The sequence below is a fragment of the Cupressus sempervirens genome, chromosome 3 (assembly GCF_028749045.1).
Source record: "Cupressus sempervirens isolate cs-2001-9-10 chromosome 3, ASM2874904v1, whole genome shotgun sequence".
Lineage (NCBI taxonomy): Eukaryota > Viridiplantae > Streptophyta > Pinopsida > Cupressales > Cupressaceae > Cupressus > Cupressus sempervirens.
In genome coordinates, this window is record NC_143120.1 from 296,128,077 (window position 1) to 296,156,054 (window position 27,978).

Consider the following 27,978-nt stretch of genomic DNA (forward strand, 5'->3'; position numbering starts at 1 on the left):
TTGCAGCCGTACGGATTCACAAGCAAGGAAGTGAAGATTCAATTTTTCAGAACAGGTTGCCGTACGATTTGAATAAGACTAGGTGCAGTACAGATTTGAGGATTCAACCCCAACCTATCATGTATGGACTTTAAAGGCGTCAAGCTTGACGGATGGGATACTTGATACGTCCAGCCTCTCCTGTAGCCTGGTAGCTGTACAAAATGAATGGGTTTGCAGGAAAGAGGAAGTAGAAGAGCTAAAAAAAAAAAAAAGTCGACAAATCAAGAATGCTCAGAATGAGTATTAGATGATGCCATAGGGAAGGGGAAGCACCAGCGGTTGCTAGAAAGAGTGTGGAATTAGGAGAAATTGCAAAAATAGTGTGTTTCGTGCATTTTTCTATGGGTTTCAGACTGCTCATTTGGTGTTGGCGACAAGGGGCGTTGCCCCTCGACTCCGCCTTGTATTGCGAGGAGCGCACCTGGGGCAGCCCCGCAAGGGCATTGCCCCCTGGACCCCTAGTCGTTGCGGATATCAGTCGTCGGAAGTGTGACCAGTTGATGAAATCTGGAGTTGCTGCAGGCATAGTGTGCTAGAGGTGGAAAGATCTACGGAACAAGCATTTCGAGAGGGGTGTTACACTTGGAGTAGGTGTTGGCCGTGAAGCTATCTTGTGGGATGCAGAGAGAGCTCGGGAGGAGTTGATCATCCAGTTGAAGGCAGTTCAGCGGCACTTGGCTCAGTGGACCCAGAGTTGGAAGTAGAGAAAGCAACACGGTTGGCTATCAAGGTCAGCTTGATTAAGGGACAGTCTTGTGTTAGCAGAGGCTATAGATGCATATGGGTTGGAGACCAGTTTGCTGCAGGCATAGAACGAATGTGTGAGATAACCCTCTCTAACGGTTACCAAAAAAAAACAATACTGGATTGGAATAATTTGTTAACGCTTATCTTGTAATCTTCAGTTTGTATTAACTCAGCGAAAAACACAAAATGGATACCAATGTGAATGGGTAAAATTAATAATAATAAGGAAGAATTCGTATTGTCATCAAATTTTCAAACATACATTAGCAGTTCAAATATTGAATATCAGAGCCCAAACAGAGGAATAGATCTCAAGGAACCTGAGTTTGCCGTTAACAGGAGATTGTGGAATTCGATCAGAATCTACCTTCAAGAAATGACGCTGCTATCATCCTTATAACCCATTTTTCGGGTCTGTGCGCAACCATTCCCAATGTTGATAATGCCTGCAATTTTTCCTCCTTTCAAAATGGTGACTGAACGGGTCTTGGAGCGTTGTTCAGACCGGCGCCTGTTCTTCACATGAAACCCGAGAGACCAGTGTCTGCCCGCTGGATTCTTTTTACAGGTTCGTTCCAAACACTTGAAGCCGCAGATCGCAGTTATTTGAGCGGCGGCCAGCTCATCCTTTCGCGTCCTTGATGTTCCAGTGATTTGGCGGCAGTCTGCTTGGTAAGGAGTCCTGAGTTTATTTCCTAACAATCGCACTCAATGATAACGTTGACTGATCAGATCCAAGAAAAAACACCTCTGCCTAATGCGATCTCACTCTTGAATCGAACGACCCAAGTGGATAATAAATCTGCTCTTGATGCGATTTACTGTTTGTGTAGACCCATTGATTTATTTCTTGGAACAAGGCATTCGGCTGTAAAACAAATCACGGCTCACAAATACTTTGACTGCTGTTATTGGCTAAATGAGGGTTTCCTGATTCAGACGTCCTCCTTCCAATCATCTGAATATGCAAATAATCTCAACATGAAATGGCTGAAAAACCATCTCCAATGTGCAACCCTTCGGAAGATATCCCACCTCCTCAGTTATGCAGATCTATGAGAGTTTTCGTTCTCAGAGACCTCTGGGAATTTGCAGACCGAAACTACAAATTGCTCCAACTGATAATTAGAAACCAATCCACAAACCGCTTGCTTCAAAAGGGAGCCCTATGTCCTCTATTTATCTCTTTGCCGGGAAGTTTCTGGAAATTATCCGGAATCATCTTGCACTACAAATATTAACTTTATAAAATTAAATAATTAACTTTATAAAGTTAGAATACAACCTTTATTTAATATTCGAATGAGTAGGCCCCGCTTAATCGACCCTCTTCCCATAATTATTTGCCTACGAGAGTCAATGATAGGCAAATCCCCTGTTATAATTATGTTGCTAAGAGAGGGACATGACAGTCCGCCCTTTCGGATATTGCTTGCCCTCAAGCAATCTCAGAGCTGGATGCTGCAAAATGGCCTCATTCTCCCAAGTAGCATCTTCGACTGGTAGATCCTTCCATTTAACCAAATATTCTCTGATTACTCTTTGGCGAAGCTGCTTTTCTCTGCTTTCTATAATGAATTCCGGTACCATGATCAATGTCCCTTCATCATCCAGAGGCGGCAAGACTGCAGAAGGTATCACATTCTGTCCCAATGCCTTTTTGAGACGTGATACATGAAACACATTATATACTTTGCTGTCTGCTGGAAGCTCAAGTTCATAAGCCAATTCCCCTATTCGCCTACTGATCCTGAATGGTCCATAATACCTGGGTTTAAGTTTCTCTGACCCACTCTTTTTGAGAGTAGATTGTCGGAATGGTTGAAGCATTAAGTAAACCATGTCGCCCACCTCAAAGCTTCTCTCCGTCCTCTTTTGATCTGCGTATTGCTTATACTGATTCTGTGCTCGAGTGATGTTATCACGTAGAGAGCTAATGATATCTTTACTTTCTTGCAGTAAATCCCCAGCACGTGGAACCCGAACATCACTCATCAATAAGTCAATGAAACTGGGTGTATCATAGCCGTATAAGGCTCGAAAAGGTGTCATTTGGATAGACATGTGGAAAGTGGTGTTATAGCAATACTCACACAAATAAATCCATCTTACCCAAGCCTTCTGCTGATCAACTACGTAATTCCTTAAGTAGCCTTCCACCCATTTGTTAACTATTTCCGTCTGACCATCGGTTTGCGGGTGATAACTAGTACTGGGTGTGAGCTCAGTGCCGCATAATCGAAACACCTCTTGCCAGAAATGACTCAAGAATCTACTATCCCTGTCACTGACAATACTGCGGGGTATCCCGTGTATCCTGAAAACCTCCCTGAAGAATACTTCAGCTACCTGTACTGCGGTATGAGTAGTGGTGATGGGAAAGAAATGAGCATATTTTGTTAGCCTATCCACCACCACATAAATGCAATCACGTCCTTGAGCCTTGGGCAACCCGGTAATGAAGTCCATGGATATGCATTCCCACTTCTGACACGGAATGGGAAGTGGCTGTAGCAGCCCTGCTGGAAAAGTGTGCTCCTGTTTATTCTGTTGGCAAATGGAACACTCACGAACATACTGCAAAACATCCTTCTTAAGTCCTTTCCATGTAAACCGTTCTCGCACCTGTCTATATGTTTTAAAGTATCCGAGGTGACCAGCGGTAGGTGAATCATGAAGAGCTCGCATAATGAACTGCCTCACCTTCGATCCTGGGACTAAAAATACCCTGCTCTTGTAAATAATCAATTCATCCACAAGTGTATACCTGGTATCAACAAGTGTTCCATCAACTATCTTGGATGCCCATGAATCTTTGGCATATTCTGCAATAATCAAATGCTTCCAATCCTCGGAGATCTCAATCATTGAACTAAGATGTGGTCTGCGTGACAAGGCATCTGCCACCACATTCTGTGTGCCCTTAACATAAGATATATCGAAGTCATATGCCTGTAACTTACTGACCCATTTTTGCTGCCTATCATTGAGATCCCTTTGCCCGAGGAAATGTCTTAAACTGTTGTGGTCAGTTTTTATGCAGAATTTGCCACCTACTAAGTACTGCCTGAACTTAGCTAGTGCATGCATGATAGCTAACATCTCCTTGTCGTAAATGCTGAATGATTTCTCGGGCCCACGGAGTTTCCTGCTTTCATATGCAATTGGGTGTTTATCCTGCATTAAAACAGCCCCAATACCATCTCCTGAGGCATCACACTGGAGTTCAAATGGTTTCGAGAAATCAGGCAATGCTAGTACCGGACATGAAGTCATGATCTCCTTGAACCTGTCAAAACAAGTCTGTGCCTTTGCTGTCCAAACGAAAGCTCCCCTCTTAAGCAAATCGGTTATAGGAGCCGCGTGTCGTGAATACCCGCAAACAAATCTGCGGTAGAATCCACATAAACCAAGGAATCCCCTTAACTGAGTTAGGTTCTCAGGAGTAGGCCACTCTACAATAGCACGAATTTTATCAGGATCCATCCGTACACCTTCTCGGCTGATAATATGACCTAAGTATAACAACTCAGTCATTCCCAAATCGCATTTGGATTCTTTGGCATACAAGGATTCTTCTTGCAAAGTCTTCAATACTGTTTCTAGATGCGCCATGTGCTCCTGCCATGTTCGACTGTATACCAAGATATCATCAAAAAATACCAACACGAATTTTCTCAGCTGGTGATGGAAGACCTTGTTCATGGTAGACTAGAAAGTAGCTGGTGCATTGGTCAATCCAAATGGCATCACTACAAACTCAAAATGCCCACAGTGGCACCTGAATGCCGTCTTCTCAATGTCCTGTTCTCTGACTCTAATCTGGTGGTAACCTGATCTCAAATCAATCTTACTAAAGTAGCATGCCCCATGCAGTTCATCTATTAGCTCATCGATCCGTGGAATAGGATATCTATTCTTAATGGTTTTCTTATTCAGCATCCTGTAATCTATACACATCCGTAACGAACCATCTTTCTTCTTAACCAAAACTACTGAGGAAGCAAAAGGAGACTTACTAGGTCTGATGTGTCCCATTGCGAGAAGCTCCTTGATGGTTTTTTCTATCTCATCTTTAAGCCTTTTGGGATGCCTGTATGGAGTAATCATAACTGGTTTAGCGCCTTCTTCCAATTCGACGATGTGCTCGATCCCTCTATCAGGTGGTGTACCAGGTGGAATATCGCTGAATACCTTACTGTACCTTTCCCTCAATATCTGTATGTCGGGATGATATTCTGTCTTGGGTTGTTCCTCCTGTGTAGGCATGAGAGTACACATGGCTGCCCATTCAAGATCCTCATGTCTCACCAATCTTTCCAATCGTCTAAGAGAGATCGTTTGGATATCACTATTCCGAATAGCTCTCAATACATGCTGCCTCCCATCTACTTCGAACTTAATCTCCATGTCCTGGAGTCGGAAAGTAACCTCACCCAATAAACGTAACCATGTCATTCCCAAAACGATATCCAAATCACCCATATTGACCACGTGGTAATCCGTTTTGAACTCATAATTATTCAGGCGTAAAGGCATGTCTCTGACTATCTTGTTACACTTAAGAGTGTATCCGTCAGCAACCTGTACACGAAGACCTTCAAATTCTTCTGTCTTAATACCACGACGCTCGACCAATCTTGCATCAATGAAGTTATGTGTAGCTCCGGTATCAACTAATGTAATCACCTTCTGCCCTGCTAGGACACCACGTAACCTGAAAGATCCTTCCTGTTGAATGCTAGACAAGCGCCCTTGCTGTAGATGCAATTCAGGTTCTTCTCTCTGTTCTGACTTTCCTGTCTCTTCCTCAGATTCTGAACCAGTATGTTCACCCTCTTTCTCCGTACTGTCGGAATCTGATCCCTCGTAATATGCCCACATAACTCTATTGGCTTTTCCTTTTGGTCGCAAGGGACAATCATGATCCCTGTCATATGGACCTTTGCAATAGAAGCATAGTTTCTTCCTTTGCAAGTCGTTTAATGCTTCTGTATCTAGGGGTGTGGTAGATTTCCCTTTGGTTTCAATGCTCCTCCCTTTATTTTTATCGAACTTCCTGTTGTCTTTGAAAGAGGTAGTGCTCCTGGGAGTGAACCGGCTAGAAGGAGCTGTAAGTTCCATACTTCGTGCTTTCCTCATGGCTTCCTGCAGTGTTGGTGGATCAAATGCCTTAATCCATCCCTTAAGGGGTTCAGACAATCCTTCGGTAAATAGGATAACTAACCTCCTTTCCGACACATCTGGTACCATGACTGACAACCTCTGGAATTCACTAATATAAACCTCGATAGTGCCAGTCTGTCTTAATTGTGCAAGGTCGCGAAAATAAATTTCTGGATCCTTCTTATCAAAACGTTCAACCAATCTATCCACAAAGTCCTGGTATGATGTTACCTGATTGTGCTGTAAAGTAACCATTCCATGTGACCACCAATCATGAGCTGCGCCTTCCAAATGCAAGGTGGCATACCTGATGGCGTCTATTTCTGACATAGGCCTTAACGCTAAAAAGGTGTCCAACTTATGAATCCAAGCTTGTGCTGTCATCTGACCACTCCCATCGAAGAAAGGCAAAGTAAGTTTACTGACAGCTCGTTGTAACTCACTTTCATGACCTCCTCTAGGTCTCCTATTCTGGCGGTTATTCCTCATATGTTCTCTTCTTTGGTTTAGATATCGATCAAAGTTCAATAATTCACGCACATGCGGGGGTAATGCTTGCCATTCTGCCGTAGCAGCCCTAAGATCATCCTGAAAATCCTCTGGTGCATTGTCTTCTCCCATCTCTTGAGCCTCTTCCCTTAGGAAGGTAGGACGAGTAGGCCTATTTGCTGTCCATGATCTGCGCCTAGGAGCACCTTGTGATCCTGCCACACTCCTATCATCGTGATCAGATGTGCCTCTTCCTTGATCTTGAATCCTGGGCTGAATAACTCTTTCCATTATGATAGTCAAAGCCTGTAGTGTCTGAGTTATTTCTTGTTGTCCGTTAGTCATGGTTCTGTAAAATTCTCTGGTTTCATCATCGTCGACTCTGGGAAATCTTGGCGGACTCTGTCTTTCACCCATATCCCTGTTCTTGAATATGGTTCTCGAGTACCAACTCCGGAATTAAAGTACTTTTACCCAATCAGGATGGCAGGACTACTGCTCTGATACCACTGAGATAACCCTCTCTAACGGTTACCAAAAAAAAACAATACTGGATTGGAATAATTTGTTAACGCTTATCTTGTAATCTTCAGTTTGTATTAACTCAGCGAAAAACACAAAATGGATACCAATGTGAATGGGTAAAATTAATAATAATAAGGAAGAATTCGTATTGTCATCAAATTTTCAAACATACATTAGCAGTTCAAATATTGAATATCAGAGCCCAAACAAAGGAATAGATCTCAAGGAACCTGAGTTTGCCGTTAACAGGAGATTGTGGAATTCGATCAGAATCTACCTTCAAGAAATGACGCTGCTATCATCCTTATAACCCATTTTTCGGGTCTGTGCGCAACCATTCCCAATGTTGATAATGCCTGCGATTTTTCCTCCTTTCAAAATGGTGACTGAACGGGTCTTGGAGCGTTGTTCAGACCGGCGCCTGTTCTTCACATGAAACCCGAGAGACCAGTGTCTGCCCGCTGGATTCTTTTTACAGGTTCGTTCCAAACACTTGAAGCCGCAGATCGCAGTTATTTGAGCGGCGGCCAGCTCATCCTTTCGCGTCCTTGATGTTCCAGTGATTTGGCGGCAATCTGCTTGGTAAGGAGTCCTGAGTTTATTTCCTGACAATCGCACTCAATGATAACGTTGACTGATCAGATCCAAGAAAAAACACCTCTGTCTAATGCGATCTCACTCTTGAATCGAACGACCCAAGTGGATAATAAATCTGCTCTTGATGCGATTTACTGTTTGTGTAGACCCATTGATTTATTTCTTGGAACAAGGCATTCGGCTGTAAAACAAATCACGGCTCACAAATACTTTGATTGCCGTTATTGGCTAAATGAGGGTTTCCTGATTCAGACGTCCTCCTTCCAATCATCTGAATATGCAAATAATCTCAACATGAAATGGCTGAAAAACCATCTCCAATGTGCAACCCTTCGGAAGATATCCCACCTCCTCAGTTATGCAGATCTATGAGAGTTTTCGTTCTCAGAGACCTCTGGGAATTTGCAGACCGAAACTACAAATTGCTCCAACTGATAATTAGAAACCAATCCACAAACCGCTTGCTTCAAAAGGGAGCCCTATGTCCTCTATTTATCTCTTTGCCGGGAAGTTTCTGGAAATTATCCGGAATCATCTTGCACTACAAATATTAACTTTATAAAATTAAATAATTAACTTTATAAAGTTAGAATACAACCTTTATTTAATATTCGAATGAGTAGGCCCCGCTTAATCGACCCTCTTCCCATAATTATTTGCCTACGAGAGTCAATGATAGGCAAATCCCCTGTTATAATTATGTTGCTAAGAGAGGGACATGACAATGTGAAAGTGATGTGACAAAAGCAGATTTATCTTGTGGTAGTTGTATTTTGTTTTGTAATTGTCGTCCGGAGATGACTTTTTCTTTTGGGGGGATGATGTCGTCGGTAGAAATTGTGTATCAGCCGACGGGTCCCTTCGGAAAGGTTCTTGTTATGTAACCGACGGGTCCCTTCGGGAAGGTTCTTGTTATGTAGCGACATGTTGTTGTGGCCAACGGACTCCTTCGGGGAGGTTCTTCAAAAAGTATTTATACACCCTTTGGGATTATTGTAAATCATCATTCAAGCATAATGTAATGTTCTAGCATATGCGAATAATCTAAGGAGTATCTGCTATTCTGTTCTATTATCTATATGCATTGTTTCTTTACCTAGTATGGTAAATAGAATTGGAATATGTATTCCTATTCCAGTTTTATTTATTTTAGAAAACATAATTTTTGGGTCCATGAATTCCCCATCAAATTCCGACTGAACCAAACAAGAATAAGAATATTTATTCTTATTTTCTATTCTAGAATAACAATACATGTGAATGGAGGTACAAAGGCACATGTTTGAATAAAATTTAAGCTGAACACATCTCAGTGCGGCTGGTGATTGCAGACTACACCTGCGGATGCTATAGGCTGAAAGGATGTTATGCATACTTTCTATTTGGCACACAATATTAATAGATGATCAAACTTTCTGAAGCTAAATATATCACCAAGGAAGAAGAGGAAACTAAAAATGGTTATGGCAGTTTTTGCAATCACTGCTGATTTTGCATTTGCTGCTTGTCAAAAGTCACTATCTTAATTTCCTATTTTTTATTAGAAAACACAATGTTGGCCCTTTTTCAGTAATTTAAAAAAATAGTGATTCACAAATAAAAGTAAGAAGATTGCTATCTTTGTTACCAGTATGAGATTAAAGTCACAAATACACTCCATTGAGGACCAATATAGTTGTTACCCTCTTTCATTTTGCTAGAGTCTCCAAAATTCTGTAGGCATCATGATTACTACCAAAAAAGGACTTCTAACTAAATCTCGGCAATGATGATACATCCTGTTTGAATTTTAGAACAAGCAAAGCACTGTAAACGATGAGCACGCTCACACCAGATTGTATACGTCAGTTGCTTGATGGACACGAAATACAATCGCCTACTGTCCAAGTACTCTCGATCAGTAAACTCCACCAAGGCTTGGTTGAGAGAGAATGTTACAGCCTAGACATTTCTGATGGTACACGTGCACTGAGCTTCACTGCTTGCAAGGTACAATGAACAAATCACTGTGGAAGAGATTATCATCGGCTTGATAATACAGCTGAGAGAATATAATTATTCTACAACAAATAAAGCACGGTAAGATAATTTAAGTCATACACACTACCGCATTTGTCTCTGTACTTACAATAGTGGACAATCTAACATTGGTATTTGGATATTGTCTCAAAATAAAGGTGGATTATCATTCTTGCATTGGATTTGGTAGCTACAACGCATGGCATAATTGGGACACCAATGAACCTCACACTGGAACATGCAGATGATGACAAAGCAGCTGAAATGCCATCAAATATTCACGAGAAACGGAAACACTGTTTTGACCTCACACTGCCACGAACACTCAAGGAGCTGCTGGATGCAATTACACCTATAAAGAATATAAATCCCTACCAGCCACAATGGAATGTCAAGGTCTGTGTAACCGTGAAAAAGGAAATGCATCACTACAATATGAAAAGAGGGTCGGGCCAAATGTTCAGTTTTGATGTAATAGACAGCAATGGGACTGAAACTTGAGTGTGTTGTTTCAATGATTTGGCAGGAAGCTACTATAAGAGTACAGATTGGATCTACATATATCCCATCTAGAGGAGTGATAAAATCTGCAAACTGGGTGTACAACAAACTAAACAGTGGACTAGAAGTGACCTTACAAGAAAACTCAAAACTACTACCTTGTGAAGACGACCACACCATCCCAGGCCACCAGTTCTCCTTCACAGCACTAGAGCTAATTGCTCACATGTCAAACTACTCTGTGGTTGATGTCATAGGGGTTGTGACCTGTGTACAACCAACATCTACAATAAGAAGAGCAAATGGAACTGAGGTACCTCGATGCACTATACAATTGCTTGATATGTCTCGTACACGTGTTGATGTAATGCTATGGGGAGCACCAGCCAAACAACTGGGCAGCCAATTGCAAGAAAGGTATTACTTGCAAGACACTACAATTGTTGTCATCAAGGGTGGAGAGTCACAGAATTTAATGGCAAAGTAATTAGCACCACAAGTAACACACATAATGATAAATGTTCAGACATCAAAGGTGGAACAAATAAAAACATAGTTCATTGACAATGTCAAAGATTATGGTGAGCCATCAGTCACATACGCTCCACTGCCTTCTCCAGTAATATGAATGACAATTGGTGATATCCACAAGCATGTCAGCCATACTCCTCACACCCAAAAGTGTATACTGAAGGCAACTACTATAGAGATCAACACAGACAAGATCTCTTACCCAGCTTGCCCAAACCAAATGAGAGGGAAGCAATGTAAGAAAAAGCTGATGCAAAATGAAAACGAAGAATGGCACTGCACAAAATGCGACACCACTTATGCTGAATGCAACTACAACTACATGGTCTGTATACAACTACAAGACCACACTGGTGAGATTTGGGCAACGACATTTGATGGAGGAGCAACACAACTGTTCAACATGCCTGCAAATGCATTGCTAGAACTAGAAAGCGAAGATGAAGATGAAGACAAAGCACAACAAGTTATTTGGGGCGTATAAAATAATCAGTATATATTTACCTTGACATGTCAGGCTGAGACATAATAACGAAGAACACGTGAAGGCGACCATTGTCCAAGTGGAAAAACTGGACCTCGTGGCAGAAAACAATAAACTTTACACCAGATCATGCAGATAACTAATGAGACACAAGATGACCCAGCCAGCTGAAAAGGCACATCACCAATTTACAAGCAGCATTGGCCGAACAGATTACAAAATGGCAAATAGGATATTTTTAGCAACAATGTACAGTACAACATGAATATGTAAACATGTGCTACTAAATATTACGATGTCACAAAACTACAAATATACTCAGTCTCCTCCTTATCATCACTTCCACCTTGTATGCATGACCTGGCAAGCATTTACACTTTTACTACTGTATACATCTTTACTGTGTATGTATTCAGACTACTCTCATGTGGAAAAAATATCAGCACTTGTACTTTTATTGCTGTAAACATCTATCGGAACTTGTACCTTTATGTTTGAATACAACTTTAGCATATACAAATATATCTGCACCTCCACGTTGTACACAAAATCTAATCAGCAATTATACTTTTACTACTATTTATTCATACTCCTATGCATAATTTAATCAGCAATTATACTTTTACTACTGTATACATCTTTATTTCGGATGTATTCATACTCCTTCCATAAATGTGCAAAATCACACTGTCAATTTGCATTGTTCCAAACCGCTCCACCACATCTGTAGAAAAATATTTGCTCTTGTACATTTACTACTGTATATGATCAAGGCTATTAAATCCTTATACAAGGAAGAGTGCTCAATGTAATAAGATTTTGAAACAATTGAAGTAATTCTTTTCCTTCATTTTATATCAATTTTTCTATAATAGTCACCTTTGTAATGTTTTTTTGCAATAAAGTGTCATTGCTGTTAATGTTCATTGTTTTGAAGTTAAATTAGCATGAAATATGTCCATCCTTGCTTTCTAACCATGATATAAATACAGCTACAATTAACATCATGGACATGACCAACAATTGTAGATAGTAGTTTTCCACAATCCATTAGAATTCTTAGCTGTGTTTTCTGGGTAGATTGTGTTACAATTTTTTGCATCAAAAAATTGTGACACAATCTACCCAGAAAACACAGCTAAGAATGACCAACAATGTCGAGCTCAAGAGACAGCAGCGCAGAGAAAGAAGCAGAGCATACTATGCACGACATAAAGAACAAATATGTGCTCGTAGAAAACTGAAACAACAACAAAAAACCACCAATGAATATGCTCAGGAATCAGTAGGAAATCCAACAAACCTCTTCACTGACAACCCCAAATTCATAATTGCACTAGAAAGATTTCAACAGAGAATAGATGCTCTAAGTGCCCAACAAACATGTACCATTTGCAAAGAGTCGTATCCAGGCATGGCTGTCTACTCAAAAAACACAACTTGCAGAAGATGCCACAGTGAAAACAGTACCCATCGATTCTTGCAACAATATAATATGTATCCAGGCGAGCAACCATCTGTTTTGGCTAGGTTAACACAGGTAGAAGAAATGCTCATAGCCAGAGTCAACCTAAATTTGCAAGTTACACATGCTACAAGAGGGCAATATAAGTATCAAGGACATACTATAAGTTTTCCCCAAGATATTAATAACATAGCAAGAGAGCTTCCACATAAAATTCAAGATTTAGATGTTCTCATAGTTCATAGGTTTGACAGAAAGGACCATTCTTACGAGTGCTATGTAAGCAGAAGTCACGTGAGAGAGGCAATGGAATACAAAATGAAAAATGATCCACTATACAGAGATTTCATTATCAATAATAACCACCTGGCACAACTTCCTGCGAGCAGAACTGATGTGTTGAATGTCGTGCACAGTATCGAAACTATAAATGACACATCAGCTGATATATCAGAAGGTGAGAGTGACGAAGACTCTACAGATATTGCCTTATCAAATACATCATCCTTCGTATCTACTCTACACAATAAGCAACGAGAACTTGATGTTATCAAACAAACATTAAACCTTGGTGAGCACAACACTTATACAATTGATTGGCCTAACATTGCAACATCTCCTATTAACGAATACAACACAGAGGGACTACTAGATATGGCATTTCCTACATTGTTCTCGAATGGTCTGGCACTTCCAATGCAACCATGGATTAAGGAGGCCAAGCTACACGAGTACGTAGTACACTTAATTAGATTTCACAACCAGAGATTTGGAAGACATCCAAGATTTCACTACTTTGTGCTTAACCTAATGATGTGCCATCACAACTAGTAGTTAGCAACAACTTTCATAGAGCAAAATGCCGAAGAAAATATTCCCAAAAACATGGACGGCCTACGAACACATATGAACACACTTCCCAATACCCAACTAGCAGAAGAGCTTATGCATTACGAAAGCACCATGAGGGGAACACGACCATATTGGAATAAAAGCAAATAGATATTTCAACCATGATTTACCAGCTAGGCCCACCTACGCTATTTTTCACACTAAGCACAACTGACACAAAATGGCTAGATTTACAAAACATCTTTTACAAAAATTCCACATTGCATCAAGAGTCGGGAAAGCACCCCTTAGAAAATGTAATAAACAACCCCCACACAATGTCATTGTACCTACATCGACAATTTACAATATTCCGTGAGGAAGTAATTGAAAAACTCTTCAGAGCAAAAGAATATTGGTACAAGTATGAATTGCAAAGCCGAGGCATTGTACATGTACATGGGTTCATTTGGATAGAAAATGCACTAGACATGACAAATTTAGATTGGGAGAACAATGTGGCCGTAGAGGAAGCCCAAAAATTCTTCGATGTCTACATCAGCGCCTAGAATCTTAGAGAACAAACTGCAAGGAGCAACTCTATACACAGCTCAGCTAGGGATGATCCCTGCCTACTACAAACTGATGACATCCTCAATAAAGATTGCTTGAAAGATTACACTGAAATACTCAATTGTGTTGAGAGACACAAAATGCAGAGAGGGAACATGCTTACGGAGAAGAGGACAAACAAAAGAATGTAGGTACAAGGCACCTTGGAAAGAACAACCTTGCTCAACATTGACATGTGACCAATCCGGCATAAAGAAATATGAACCTGCAAGAAATTATGACAGGCTCAATGTACACAATCCCGAAATGCTCTCCATATGGAGAGCAAACATTGACTGTCAAGCTATAACCTCAAAGAACCAAGTATTGAAATATATAGCAAAATACGCAGCAAAGGCAAAAATAACATCAGAAATCTGCAAGGACATGCTAACCAGAATATGTAGCATCGACCAGACAAAAGAGACTGCTGCAAGAGCGTACCAAAAGTTTATGATGGAGATAGTAGTAGAACGAGATATAAGTGCCCAAGAAACGTGTCATATGCTACAAAAATTACTACTAGTATGCAATAGACCTTTTGCCAATCTGAATGTAGGCCAAAAGCTTCTACACTGCCTTACTAGCACAACAAGTGAAACACATCTACAAAAAAACTACTTACAAACATATATGAACCAGCCACCAGAAATGGAAACAATATCATTGTTCGAATCAGCCCAAACAGTCACCTATGCATCATGGCGGCAAGGAAACAAATGGCAGGAGCGTAAAGTCCAAGCTATTGTTAATGTATATCCCAAATTCTACAACATTCTGAATGAAAGCTCTGAACATTTCCAAACTTTTTGTTGGAGTGAATTACTATTATACAAGCACTTCTGAAATATTGAAGCTGATATAGGTCTCACAAGATGCAATTGTAGCCAACTGGAACCAACTGAATTCGAACGGCTAAATAGTTTGGCATGTAAGTAGTTCCATGGAAAATACCACTGACAAAACATACCAAGATGATAGCGAAAATGAGACAACTTCACCGAAGGACATAGAAATGCAAGAATGGCAATTGCTATCGTGCATGGGCAATACTAGTTACACTGATTTGGATGATGGGCAATACTAGTTACAGCCAAAATGCCCAAAGTGATGAAGATCAACTTAAAAAAAATGTACTCTTGTGCAAGGGCCAACACATAATGCTTATAGTAAACATATGGACACAAGCAGGACTTGTTAATGGAGCACTTGGGACCATAACAGAAATCATATACAACCCAAGCTGCGAGCTGCCAGACATTCCCATGTACGTTGTAGCAAGCACTGACAACTACAGTGGTCCACGATGGGATCCACAAAAACCAAAATGTGTTTCAATAACACCAATCACACTTGGCAATAGAAGGCAAATACCAGTCACAATGGCATGGGCAATTACAATTCATAAATCCCAAGGTCTCACACTCCACAAAGCAACAATCGATATTGGAAAAATAGAACGCCAAGGCCTAACATTCACAGCCATGTCGCAAGTGAGGTCGTTGAGCGGACTCCGCATCGACTCAACTGTCTCATTCGACAGATATAGAAAGATGCAGAACAATCCCTACACCATTCTCAGAAAAAAGGAAGAAAGGCACTGGCAACAATTGTCGTGCAATAGTACCAACTAACTAGGGCATAGGACCTCGTTGCAGTCAACCACAACTTTAGAAAATAAATGTAAGTAATTTTCCTTCCATTAAGAGCAGTTACTTTTACACCAACATTGCATAAACAGGAAGCCCTAACAACTTTATACCTGACAACGTTATATGTAGACATTCCTTTAGACAAAATCTGTTTTTAACAATTTTTTCTCTTTAGAATCAACATAGGTTGAAGACATTTTGACACAAAGTACTTTCGAATTGGCATTAAAGGGAATCCCTGAATACTTTACAGGTACACAGTTCTTTAGCCAAAACAGAATTGTACAACAATTATTTCAACAGCTTTCCATCAAATCTCTTTCTAACCATTTACGTATGTTTGGAATAAACAGGAGATGCAAACGTTTTCCAGGGAGCCACTTTGGAAGTAACAAAAGGCTCTAATGGCCTCACAGGTAATCATCTAATCGCATACGATAGCCTTGTAAAGAAAACCGTTGGACAAGTTTTTGTGTACCCTCTTTCTAATGAGACGATGTCTTCAGATTCAACAAAAGCCAAAAGTGATGGATACAATTCCAGCATACGCACTAGCAATCTTCACCGAATATAGGTCCTATAAATGAAAGTATTCTCCACTCATTAATGAAGAAAATATTGTTGTTTGACTTAAGTTGAGAATGATAAATATTAATCTAGCATTGGAACATGTTTCCCTTCCTTTGTGCTGGCAAAACACAAATTCTGGTAGCTTGTGGTGGCCTGTCTACACTCTTTCCAGGCTACATTCCTACCTACTCTGAGACTTGCAACTAACGAAGGATGCACAAGGCATATGTTGGATAGATATAATAATGGATAACGACAAATACATTAATTTTGTTTTTGAGATTCACAATGCTTCTTACATTGAATTTGTAAACTATTATGGTTACACTTTACATATTACTTTGAATTGGTTGTTTCTTTCAGTAGGCTGTTTCTGCACGAATATCTATTAGACAGGCTGCTTCTCTATCTTTTGTTTTTTACTATTTTAAACTTTTTAGCCACCTACAAAATTCTATGCTTCATTCATACAAATTATCTCTTGTTGGTTGTAAATGGTGCTGTCAATACTCAGCAATGAGAATGTCGTTTCATTACAACAACAATGCTCTGACTAAATGAAATTTATTGTTTACTGTTAACTTTGATAAAGGTTATTGCTGCCATTTGTCAATCTCTTGTATATTTACCTCAATCTTCAATAATACTCTGGCTCATACCCTTGGAATAATCTAACCAACAATGAGCTTCGAAACATGGACCTTCAGTCTCAAAACTGTGCAGCTCTTATTGGCTATACACTCGCACCCCACCTTGGTGTAAGTGCTAGTTTTAAAGCACTTGAGCATTTCTCTAGGGATTTTAATTTTGAACTTTCAATACAGAAAGACTATCAGTTCCAACTGAAACTTAGTGTGAAGACTACTTATGTTGGGTGATTTTTACCATAACTTTGTCTTGATTATTAGATGGTTAATGAGAGGTTGATTAAACTCGTAACCTGCAATTGTTATTAAAAATTGATGGTTATGCTAATCTCATGTGTGCAACAATTTTTTGAGATTTTTTTCTTTTCAGGTTTTGTAACCAATTAGCTGCTTTAAAGTAGGCCTTAATATACTTTTGGATAACTATTTCTTACTTTAGGAACATTGTTCTGGTTATTTTGAATTGCTCTTAATAGCTACTCTGCTACCTTCATCTATAAATTCCAATCTTTTACAATGGTAAATAAAATTCACATTGACCTCTGGTTGTGCTTCTAACAGCTGTTCTGCTACCTTCATGTATAAATTCCAGTCTTTTACAATGGTAGATAAAATTCACATTGACCTCTGGTTGTTCCAATTTTCAAGGATAACATAATTATGTGAATATAATATACTTGGAAAAAACAAATCTGATGTTTGAGACTATTGTATTGACGGAGTCCATACTTTGTAGACCTGGACTTGCAGAGTACTTCATTTTTTCACTCTTTTACTGTACATTAACCCCAAGTGGGTCTTCACCATTTAAGCCTCCACTTATCCCACTACTCTTTCCATTTGAGCCATCAATTATATTTGAAAATGGTGAAGGATGTGATGGAGCAAGCCTTGAAATAAACAAAATTCTCCTTTTCAAAATTAAAACATACCGAGTGTTTGATATTCACAACAAAGAGCATAGCTTGAAAATATGATGAACAAAATCAACTCTATAATCCTTAAAATGCGTCTCATTAATTATTACCTTCCTTTTCAAAAACTTTTGGTAAGTCAATAAGGCGTTCATGTTTTCAAGTCATTCTCCAAGCGGCTCTAAATCAATACTTAATTTTGTTCTCTCTTTATCTTGGGGGCCTATGTTTGTTCCCATTATCCTGATTTTACATTGTTTCAAAAAAAATACCAGCTGTTGTCTTAGTAGGAAACTTAAAAACAAATGGAAAAATTGCACGAAGTGCTACCCCTAGTAAAATCCCTTGCATAGGAAGCACAACCACATGACGCATCATCAAGAGTGTACGTGATTGGGTCAACACAAGTCAGAGTGTATGTGAGTGGCTCAACTCAAGTCAATTTTGGATAGTGTGTAGGATGAGTAATAATATTAGAAATATTTTGCAAGATATTTTCACAATTATTTTTTCCTATTTGAACCCAAAAAAATCTTTAATTGTCGTGACTTTTCAACATTAGAACATTTGGATTTCTTGCACTATCAAAATCAGTAGATTTTGGAAGAAACAAAATTGGATTTCTTGCACTATCAAAATCAATAGATTTTGGAAGGAACTTTTTGTTAGAATGGTTAAAATCTATTCACATTTGTCTCACTAGTGTAAAGTTTCTGCAAATTCTGTTGTAAAACTCGGACTTCTATAATATCCTTTAGATTGTTGAAGATGATCTTCTTAATGTTCTGAAGGTAGGAGGAGTTATCACCTTTTAACTCTAATCTGAATTTGTTTTATATTTGCAATATATTCATATAGGTATTATTGCTTGAGGGAGCAGACTTGTGTTTATTGCGTATCCTCAAACTACAATAAAACCTACCCTTTATATCAAGACTAGAGGGTATGTCCCTTAAAGGGACATGACCCTCTCTAGGTTAGCCCAAACACCACTTGTAGAAATCGATGCCTAGAAGGAATTAACACTTCTCTGACCAGTATAATTATCATGGTTAATATTTGACACTCCCTCTTAACTTGATAATCATACTGAGAGAACATATCTAGCATCATCAATTATGATGAATAAGCATAGATTGATACTCTATATCCATCTGAATCTTCTAAGAAAAATGGTATCATGTAACATATGATACTAAGTCATATCACAATATGACTTATCACTTTATACTAATGATGTTAGTATTGCATGTAATGCAAAAAACATGATAAAATTTGAAGAATGATTAAGTTCTTCATTTATCTAGGTTGTGATTCATAGGAACTGACAATCCTATATCAGAACTTGATCTTGAGTTAAGATCTATTAGAACACATGATAAAGTCTGAAGAATAAATTCTTCCTTTATCCAAGTGATTCATAGACATAGAAATGTTTATGTCACAAATGATCTTGAACTCACCTAGATCTAACAGTAGTTCTATATTGTTCAATACATTATTTGAGGGATTGTCATCTCTCATAATGTCTTTAATACAAGTATTCATTACCTCAGAGATCGTCAGCTCTTAAATAATGAATATAGATGGTGGAGCCCATAACAGTCAATGGCCTAACAAATAAAATTATTTTATTAATAATTTAAAGAATACAAATGAATTACAATTCAACCATACCAAGTCTTTTCCTGAAGTGATCTATCTTCACTCTACAGAGAGGTTTGGCGAGAATGTCTGTTGTTTGATTTGCAGTGCAAATGTATTATAATTTTACATTATTCCTGCCTACCATATCTCTTACATAATGGTAAGGAATTTCAATATGCTTGGACCTGTCATGAAAAACTGGATTCACCGAAAGTTTGATGGAACTCTGATTATCACAATGAATAATCATAGGATTCATGGCTTGACCAAATAATCCCACAAGTAATTTCCTTAGCCAAATTGCTTCTCGGGAGTCCATCGTTGGTACAATGTATTCGACTTTTGTGGAGCTTTGTGCTACTGAAATTTTTTTTTGCATATCCAAGATATCATTGTTGATCTTAAACTAAAACAACATCTTGAAATATTTTTTCTATCTTTAACACTTCCACCCAAATTTGAGTCAGTGAATCCATGTAAATTTAAGTCAATTTTCTCATATTTGAGCCCAAGATTAAGAGTGCCTTTCAAGTATCTCATAATGTGTTTTACTGCAATTAGGTGAATCTCCTTTGGCTCACACATAAACTGACTTAAGGCATTAACAACATAGCAAATATCAGGTCTTATATTTACCAAGTACATAAGGGACCCAATCATCTATCTATAGAGAGTAAAATCTATGGAAGGTGATTTTGCTGCCTGTAGGTGCACTTTCAGTACACCATTTTAAAAAATTTTAAAGTTGCCTCTCGTAAAGAATTTCCCAAACTTGTTTCTAGTTTGCTTAACAATGTTTCTATGAAGGACAAAGATCAAAGTTCTAATGCAGATGTGAAAGTTCCTATGCCACAATTCAGAGTTCATTGCCTTGGTTTAGAATTATAGATTTAGTTTGATATGATTTATTATGCTTCTTCAGCTTCATGTTCATAATCTGACTTAGAAAAAAAGAAACAATTGAGTTAGTCTTCAAAATTGTTTGATTGAATATACAAAAAGAAGCAGAATTGGAATTGGAATTAGAATTGGGATGGAGAATCACTTTTCATGTTTTTCGCAATGTGCTATCTCATTATACAGTAAAGCTAAATTCATCATGCAGACTTGAGTTCGAGAGAAAGATGAAGATTCCCAATATCATCTTGAAGTTGAAATCGAAGCCGAGCAACATCCAACATGTGAAAAATATGATTGTGTTTGAAAGGTTCCTATTGGGGGTGCATACTGTTTAATTGATGTGCCAATGAGTAATTGTATCGATAGTGGAATCAACAAAGTTAACATTCTTACTCAATTTAATTCAACTTCTCTCAATCGACACCTTGCATGGGCACACAACTTTGGTAATGGAGTAAACTTTGGGGATGGCTTTGTTGAGGAATTTCTATGGAATATTTCGTTTCATAAGCAATAAGTATAATATGAAAGGCCTCGGCTGCTACTCAAAGACTTGGAGAAAAAAAAAGAAATTGGTTTCAAAGTACAACAGATGTTGTGCATTAGTTTCGTTGGCTTTTTGAGGATGCAAGAAATAAGGAAATTGAAGATGTCCTGATCCTATCTGGAGATCACTTATATGGTATGGATTATATGGACTTTGTTCAGAATCACATAAGTAGCGGTGCGGATATTACCATTTCATGCATCTCTATGGATGATAGTCGTGCATCTGATTTTGGGTTGACAAAGATTGATGATAATGGTCGAGTCCTCTACTTTAGTGAGAAGCCAAAGGAAAAGCCTTATATTGCAGCAATGGGTGTCTATATATTTAAAGAGGATATCCTCTTGAATCTTCTAAGATGGTGCTTTCCTACTACAAATGACTTTGGCTTAGAAATTATTCTTGCCTCAGCAAAATAGCAAATCTTGCTCTCACTGCACAACCATCCAAGTTCAGCTTCTATGATGCAAAAAAGCCTATTTATACAGTACCTCAGAGTATATTACCAAACAAAGTTGAGCAGTCTAAGATCGTGGATTCAATTGTTTCTCATGGTTGTTTCTTGAAAAGCTGTTCTATTGAACACTCAAACATTGGTCTCCAATCTCGCATAGAATTTGGTGTTTCTTTAAGGGATATGGTAATGCTTGGTGTAGATTACTATGAAACAGATAATGAAAGAAGATCACTTCTTGTAGAAGGTGGAGTTGTTATAAGAATTGGAGAAAACACCAGTATCAAGAACAAAATTATAGACAAAAATGCATGAATTGGGAAGAATTTCACCATCAATAATGTAGAGAATATACAAGAGGCTGATAAGACTACTGAGGGATTTTACATTCATCGTGGAATCACTGTAGTCCGAAGAACTCGACAACACAATCAAGGATGGGTTAGTTATTTGAAAAGCCAGTGACGTGGCAAGTCATTGCTAGGTAAATCCAAAATACAAAAAAAGAACTTTGGATCGAAATTGTTTAATGTACAAGTACAATGTGGAATGACAAATCCAAAGGATTTGTATTGCAATGATACAAGTGCATATGTGTTCTGAGATATTGCGCATCCAACTGTAAAAGTGTATGAACCATTTTCACAATAGATATGGAGGGGAAATTCTTCTGTTATATACCCATTTAATAGCTCTAGATTGGTCTCATGTTAAAGGCTTCGGGTTACAAATGATGCCTGATCTCTAGATCCTTAAAAGTTCGAATAGAGCATTAGATAAGAGAAGCATAAAGCATCAAATTGGCTCTCAATCACATGATTTGGCTATCATTATCAACTTAAAAGATTAGAGCGATTATGACATATCATGTCATGCCCAAACTACGAGGGCAAAAACACACAAATCTTTTTAAAAAAAAAAAATTATTATGATGCTCAAGTTGATAAGTTTGCGATCACATTACAAGAAAAGATTCACTACATTACATCACAAGTTTATAAACTCTTGAGGATAAATACATTGTTAAACTGAAGCTCTTGCTTTTAAAATAATATCGACCTTCATTTCGTTTCATATTAATCTTAAAACAAAAGATTTAAATTTTCTCTATAACATTATAATTAAAGATGGATTTATCATTTATTACATAGCATCTTTTATTTCATATAAAGTTATCATTACAAGAAAGAAATTATAATCAAGTTCCACTAGATCAAGTTCAATTACAAATTTTATAGACAATTATCGATTTACAATTTAATCGATATTGAAAAGTCGCTAAGAAAAAAAACAATTAACTAGAATTAAAACATATTATATATATATATATATATAAAATTTATGAACTTTAAATATTTTGACTACTTTAACATAATAAAAATTAACTATCAAACTCTTACTAATTTTAAAATTTAAACAATTAACAACTAACTCAATTCTAACTGATCATGAAATTAAATTTTCTAAAATAAGTAACCAACTAAGTTAATTAAAATTAACTAGCAAACCAATACCTACTAACTAAAAACTTTTATTAAATTAAAACTAATGTTACAAAAAATTTAACATAAAAATATAATCTAACTAAAATTAACTCCTAATACTATAAATCAAAAACTAACTTAAACTAATCACAAATAATAACACATAAATATAACTAACTAAATCATATAATATGACACAAATTTAAATACATAAAATAAAACAACTACCTAAATTAGTCTAAACTAACATCTATCATTAACTTATTAAAGAAACATACTAACTACAATTAACTAAAAGTAACCATAAACTAACTAACCTATACTAAACTTTACTTAAACTAAACTAATCTAACTAACCTATCTTAACCCCTTAACATTTTAACTTAATAAAAAACATTAATAAAACAATAAATAACAACTAAACTAACCTACAAACTAACCTAAAATCTAACTAACCCTTAACTTTAACCTGACTCCCCTTACACCCCCCCTGCTACCCCATCACATGGGCAACGCTTCCCAAGCGCTGTCCTTGGGACAACGCTCTGCCCAATCAAAGCAGCGCAGACCAATGCAAAGGGAGGCATCCAAAACAAACACAACTCCCAAATTAACTTCTCTTTGCTAAAAGAAATACAACATGCCCACTTGCAACCAAAGGTGAGCGCTCCAAACTTAGGAGAAAAAGGTAGGGGGATGGGACAGTGATGATGTCATCATAATGATGACAAAACAGACTTGCAAAGAATAAAACATTCTTTTAAAACCTCCTTCCAAAGTGACGTCCACCAAGGTGAGGAAACATTAATGACAAAGTTTATATGGTAGGAAAGGATATAAGAAGCTAGGATATTTAGATAGTTATAAAGTATTGCTTTAAAAACATAGAGGGTCTATTATTATATTAAACTGTAATAGTATGAACTCTTTTTTTTTTTTTGCCATACAATTTCCAGAATGATATATGTGCTCCTACAGGCCTTGTATTTTTTTTACATGCATTTGAAAACTTACTTGTAGGTTTAAGTCTTACTATGGAGTTTTATAGGATTGGTGTTTTAATTCATAATGATATTAACTTAACACCTTATTATGTATCATGCTCAACAAAATCAACTATATATTTATTTAACTATCGATTATAACTGATGGAGCAAAATTTGAATAACATATTGACTAACTAATCTTAGGGTAATTTAGAAAATAAAGAGATAAAAAAAAATGATAATGCTCTATTCATTTGAAGGGAGTATCAAAACACACCGAGTTCTTTCCTCTATCGTGTTTCAAATTTAAGTTTGGATATCTTGACATAATTCTTTCCTACATGTTCTAGCAAATTTACTTTCAACACAAACAACCATGAACTAAATCATATCAAACTCAAAGGAGATACCATACATTTACAAATTGAATCTTGCATAATTGAACATCATCGATTCATCTCATCTTTAATATACATTCAACTGACGAAATAAAATACGAAAACTTCAAGAGAACCAAAGATTACTCAATCACTTATTTTATTAACAACCTGATTCAAGGGCTCAGCAAGGAAAGAACCAGGAAGAAAACCCGGCGTCATGGCCACTACAACAAAATTGAAATACAATAATCATAGGATTCCCATCTCCAAATTTTCAACAATCCAAGATAAGTTTCCTTCATGGCCCTTATCAAGGGGTATTTATCTTTTTCTGCATCACATTTCTGAGAATCGTGGAGGGAACATAATCTGATCAGGTGACCGAAAGCATGACCAAGAACAATTCAAACATGCATATACATACAAGGTTATCACAACATGATTCACAATGAATCAAAACTAGGGAAAGGTGGATTCTTCCAACCAAGAGAAGTCAAGCACAACACCAAACAGATGCCCAATCGGGGCTATATACCAAGAACTTCTGTTCTTCCATTTCAACATCCATAATCATACAAGGTTTGTGCTGACAGGTAGGGGCCCATAACACCCTACCCTTTCTCCCTCTTCTCATCTTGAGAAGAGACTCTACATTGGTTGGAGTCCGACTAAACAGACCTTTCCCAAAATTGGTCACTTCTGCCCTCTCCAAGGGTGAGTAATACCAAAACACCCATGCAAGAAAAATCTCAAAAAAAAATTTCAAACATAAACATGAAAGGAAATCATCACAAAAATAACATGGTTTTTCAAAGCTTCCCAACATACCCACAAACATACAAACATCGAAACAACAACAAGGTAGCATAAGCATGAATCAAGAATGAAATCTGAACAAGGGAGATGAGAATTCCAACCTTCACAAAGAGGTAATGGCAATGAACAAGTTTGAGTAGAGCTTCCCTTTCCTTGCTTCAATCTTCAAGAATCTCCTCTCTAAATGTAGAGATTGGGTAACCACCTCCACAAGACCAAGAAGGGCCTCTAAATAGGCCTCTAACTCAACCACCCAAAAGGAGCAATAACTACTTCCACCTACTAGCAATTCTAGAAACTCCTAACTCAACCTACACTATGGTTAAACCCTAGGTGGAGATGAGGTGAGGTAACTCAAGATAACCATGGTCAATTTTCGCACAAAGGCAAAAAGAGACTTTTTGAGTGACCTCAAAAGTCAAAAAAAGGGGCTTAGGGGTTGGAAAAGACCCCTAACCCATACTCATACCCTTTGGGTATAATTATATCATGTTTTAAGCCTTAGGAAAAAGGTTTAGAGCCAAACAAAATCTAGGAATAAAATAGGACCTACCAACACTCTATCATTGTAGATTAAACACTAATCCGGGTTAAGGGAAAACTAATCTCGATTAAGAACCCAAAAGCAAACTGACACCAACTAAACCAACTTGGGTCCAAAGATTAAACAACTAACCCTAAACAGCACACTAAAGCACATAAACAATTTACGAGTGTCAAGCGACACTAAAAGAATCATAATTAGGAACATTAACATTTACTGAACATAGAAAGATACATACATACATCTTACAATACAATAGGTGAATTACAAACAAGGTTTCCAAAATTAACACAGAGAAATTAGTTCTATTCCTCCGTCGGTTTCCTCGACTAAAATATCTGCACACTCATTGCACACATCAATAGTCCCGAAAATCACATGTACATATATACGTATCAGAAATTCACATAAATTGAAACATTCATCAATCACGGTTTCTTGCATCCTACTTATATCCTTTATCATAAAGATTCCAAAATCAATGTGTTAATCCTACATTTTACTTAATTCCTCAACATACATATACATAAAGCATTAAATGATAGACATCAATATATGAAAATAACATCACACAACATGAAATAATATGATATGTTCAAGTATCTGATAATGTCTCGACATCTCGAGTCGCGAGTAACAAAAAGGTAAAGTAACAACTAAGGCTACGAAGGGTCGGGGCGAGGCCTCACATATCACAAGTGTTCGATCAATATTGTTTTGGCGGAAAATACCCTCCCATGCTTTTTTTTTGCAAGGATAAGCTATTTGCTTATTTTTTGCAAGGAGAAGTTATTTTCTCATTCTCTGCGAAAGAGAAGGCCATGTGGGTATGATTCACAATATGCTAGTTGATATACACAACCATTGGAAATATGCAGAGACTGCGAGAATAAAATGCCAGGTGTGCCAACAATTGATATGGATAATGTCTATCTTCACTTCGAGGGTGATGAGCCACAGGAGTGGACAAGCTAGCCTTAACTAAGACACAACTTCCTTATGATTACTATTATTTGGAGCCAAAGGAGATCATCAACAGTGCTGAAAATTTGGGAGAAGTTCTTCATAGGGATCGCATTGAGAACTTTTCGCATGTGTTTGGGATGAGAGAGAACACGCTACACAATTATGTCTGTGAAAAGGTTGGATTCTGCGAAGAATTTCAAGGAAAAAATAGATGACAAGTATCGTGTGCGAATGATTCTCGATAATCTTCTTGCGGTAGTACCTAGGCAAAGGAGGGATGGAACCCCAACATATTTGTATGAACATGGCTTCCGTGTTGGCTTCAAAGCAAGCTATGTAGAGAGTATAGAAGAAAATTATTTTATCCACAACCATTTGAACTTTGAAGCGAAGTACCACAAAGATGTAGAGACTAATACTACTCTTATTGTTAGTTTTGAAGTCACACCTTTCAATGTAAAACATGAATGTGAGCAGCTTTGGGAGCATGAGAATCCACATTTGATAACCTAGAAGGCAAACACTAAGCACTATGTTTTAAGTTCTGATGCTCCCCAGGAGGTAGAGTAAGGTAAAAATGTCATCTTCAGTTATGATGTTACTTTTGAGGATAACCTTGTGAAATGGGCATCTGGATGAAATACATATCTACTAATGTCAGATGATCAAATCCGTTGGTTCTCCATAATTAATTCATTGATGATTGTGTTGTTCCCTCCTGGCATGGTGGCAATGATCATGATGAGAACTTGGTATAGGGACATTTCAAAATATGACCAACTAAAGATATAGGATGAAGCCCAAGAAGAAACAAGATGGAAATTAGTCCACAGAGATGTGTTCAAGCCTCCTAGTCACTCTAGCCTGCTTTGTGTGTTTTCACGAGTTTATTTGTTGGCTACTCTTCAGCTCGTTTGTATAAGATGTTCAAAGGAAAATATCTATCAGTTGGGCTTCATTAATGCTCATCTTAGTGGGGGACAAAAACAACATATATCTATTGCTAGAGCTATTTTAAGAAGCCCAATAATTTTAGTACTTGACGAAGCAACCAGTGCTTTAGAGGTTGAAAGTGAGAATTATATAAAGAAAGCAATTAAAAGAATTATGCATAACGATGGTAAGAGGAAACAGGTTCAAATGTGAAAGAGAAACTCGAAAGCTGTGAAGACATAAATATGAGAAGTCATAAGCAAGAAATTGAAAGGTCAGTTTTAGTAACTGAAAAGTCACCGACGGAGAAACTGAATAGTTGCTACAAGGACATTATTTATGGTTAATTTTGAGAGGGATTGAGGGTTTTGCTTCTTTTCTGCAGAAGGTAGGATTGCTGGAGTAGGAGGAAGACAATAGTTTCATTCATGCATTTCATTTCATGTACTTAGGGGATTTGCATTTTGATTTTTGTAATTGATTTGACAAAGGGATTGTAAGCAAATAAAGCTAGAGTATTCTTATTTGT

The 27,978-nt window shown here is 37.6% G+C and overlaps 2 protein-coding genes and 2 pseudogenes across 2 annotated transcripts; all 4 read left to right on the plus strand.

Moving 5' to 3' along the window:
* The first annotated feature begins 6,911 nt into the window (after positions 1–6,911).
* Positions 6,912–11,651, plus strand: LOC149566146 (replication protein A 70 kDa DNA-binding subunit A-like). The gene is made up of 2 exons (XM_089819571.1): positions 6,912–9,645; positions 9,744–11,651. Exon 2 carries the CDS (start codon positions 9,805–9,807, stop codon positions 10,084–10,086), a length of 282 nt encoding a protein of 93 aa, XP_089675697.1. The 5' UTR covers positions 6,912–9,645; positions 9,744–9,804; the 3' UTR covers positions 10,087–11,651.
* Positions 11,652–12,245: 594 nt separating this feature from the next.
* LOC149566147 (uncharacterized) lies at positions 12,246–16,593 on the plus strand. The gene is made up of 3 exons (XM_089816434.1): positions 12,246–15,914; positions 16,015–16,077; positions 16,168–16,593. Exon 1 carries the CDS (start codon positions 12,246–12,248, stop codon positions 13,395–13,397), a length of 1,152 nt encoding a protein of 383 aa, XP_089672560.1. The 3' UTR covers positions 13,398–15,914; positions 16,015–16,077; positions 16,168–16,593.
* A 333-nt stretch (positions 16,594–16,926) lies between these two features.
* On the plus strand, positions 16,927–21,794 carry LOC149566148 (glucose-1-phosphate adenylyltransferase large subunit 1, chloroplastic/amyloplastic pseudogene; annotated as a pseudogene).
* Positions 21,795–26,444: 4,650 nt separating this feature from the next.
* Positions 26,445–27,662, plus strand: LOC149566149 (transmembrane 9 superfamily member 7 pseudogene; annotated as a pseudogene).
* Positions 27,663–27,978: the final 316 nt, after the last annotated feature.

What these genes read in the sequence shown, in the direction of transcription:
- LOC149566146 (XM_089819571.1), top strand. Translation starts at nt 9,805, where the DNA reads ATGAACCTCACACTGGAACATGCAGATGATGACAAAGCAGCTGAAATG.
- LOC149566147 (XM_089816434.1), top strand. Translation starts at nt 12,246, where the DNA reads ATGACCAACAATGTCGAGCTCAAGAGACAGCAGCGCAGAGAAAGAAGC.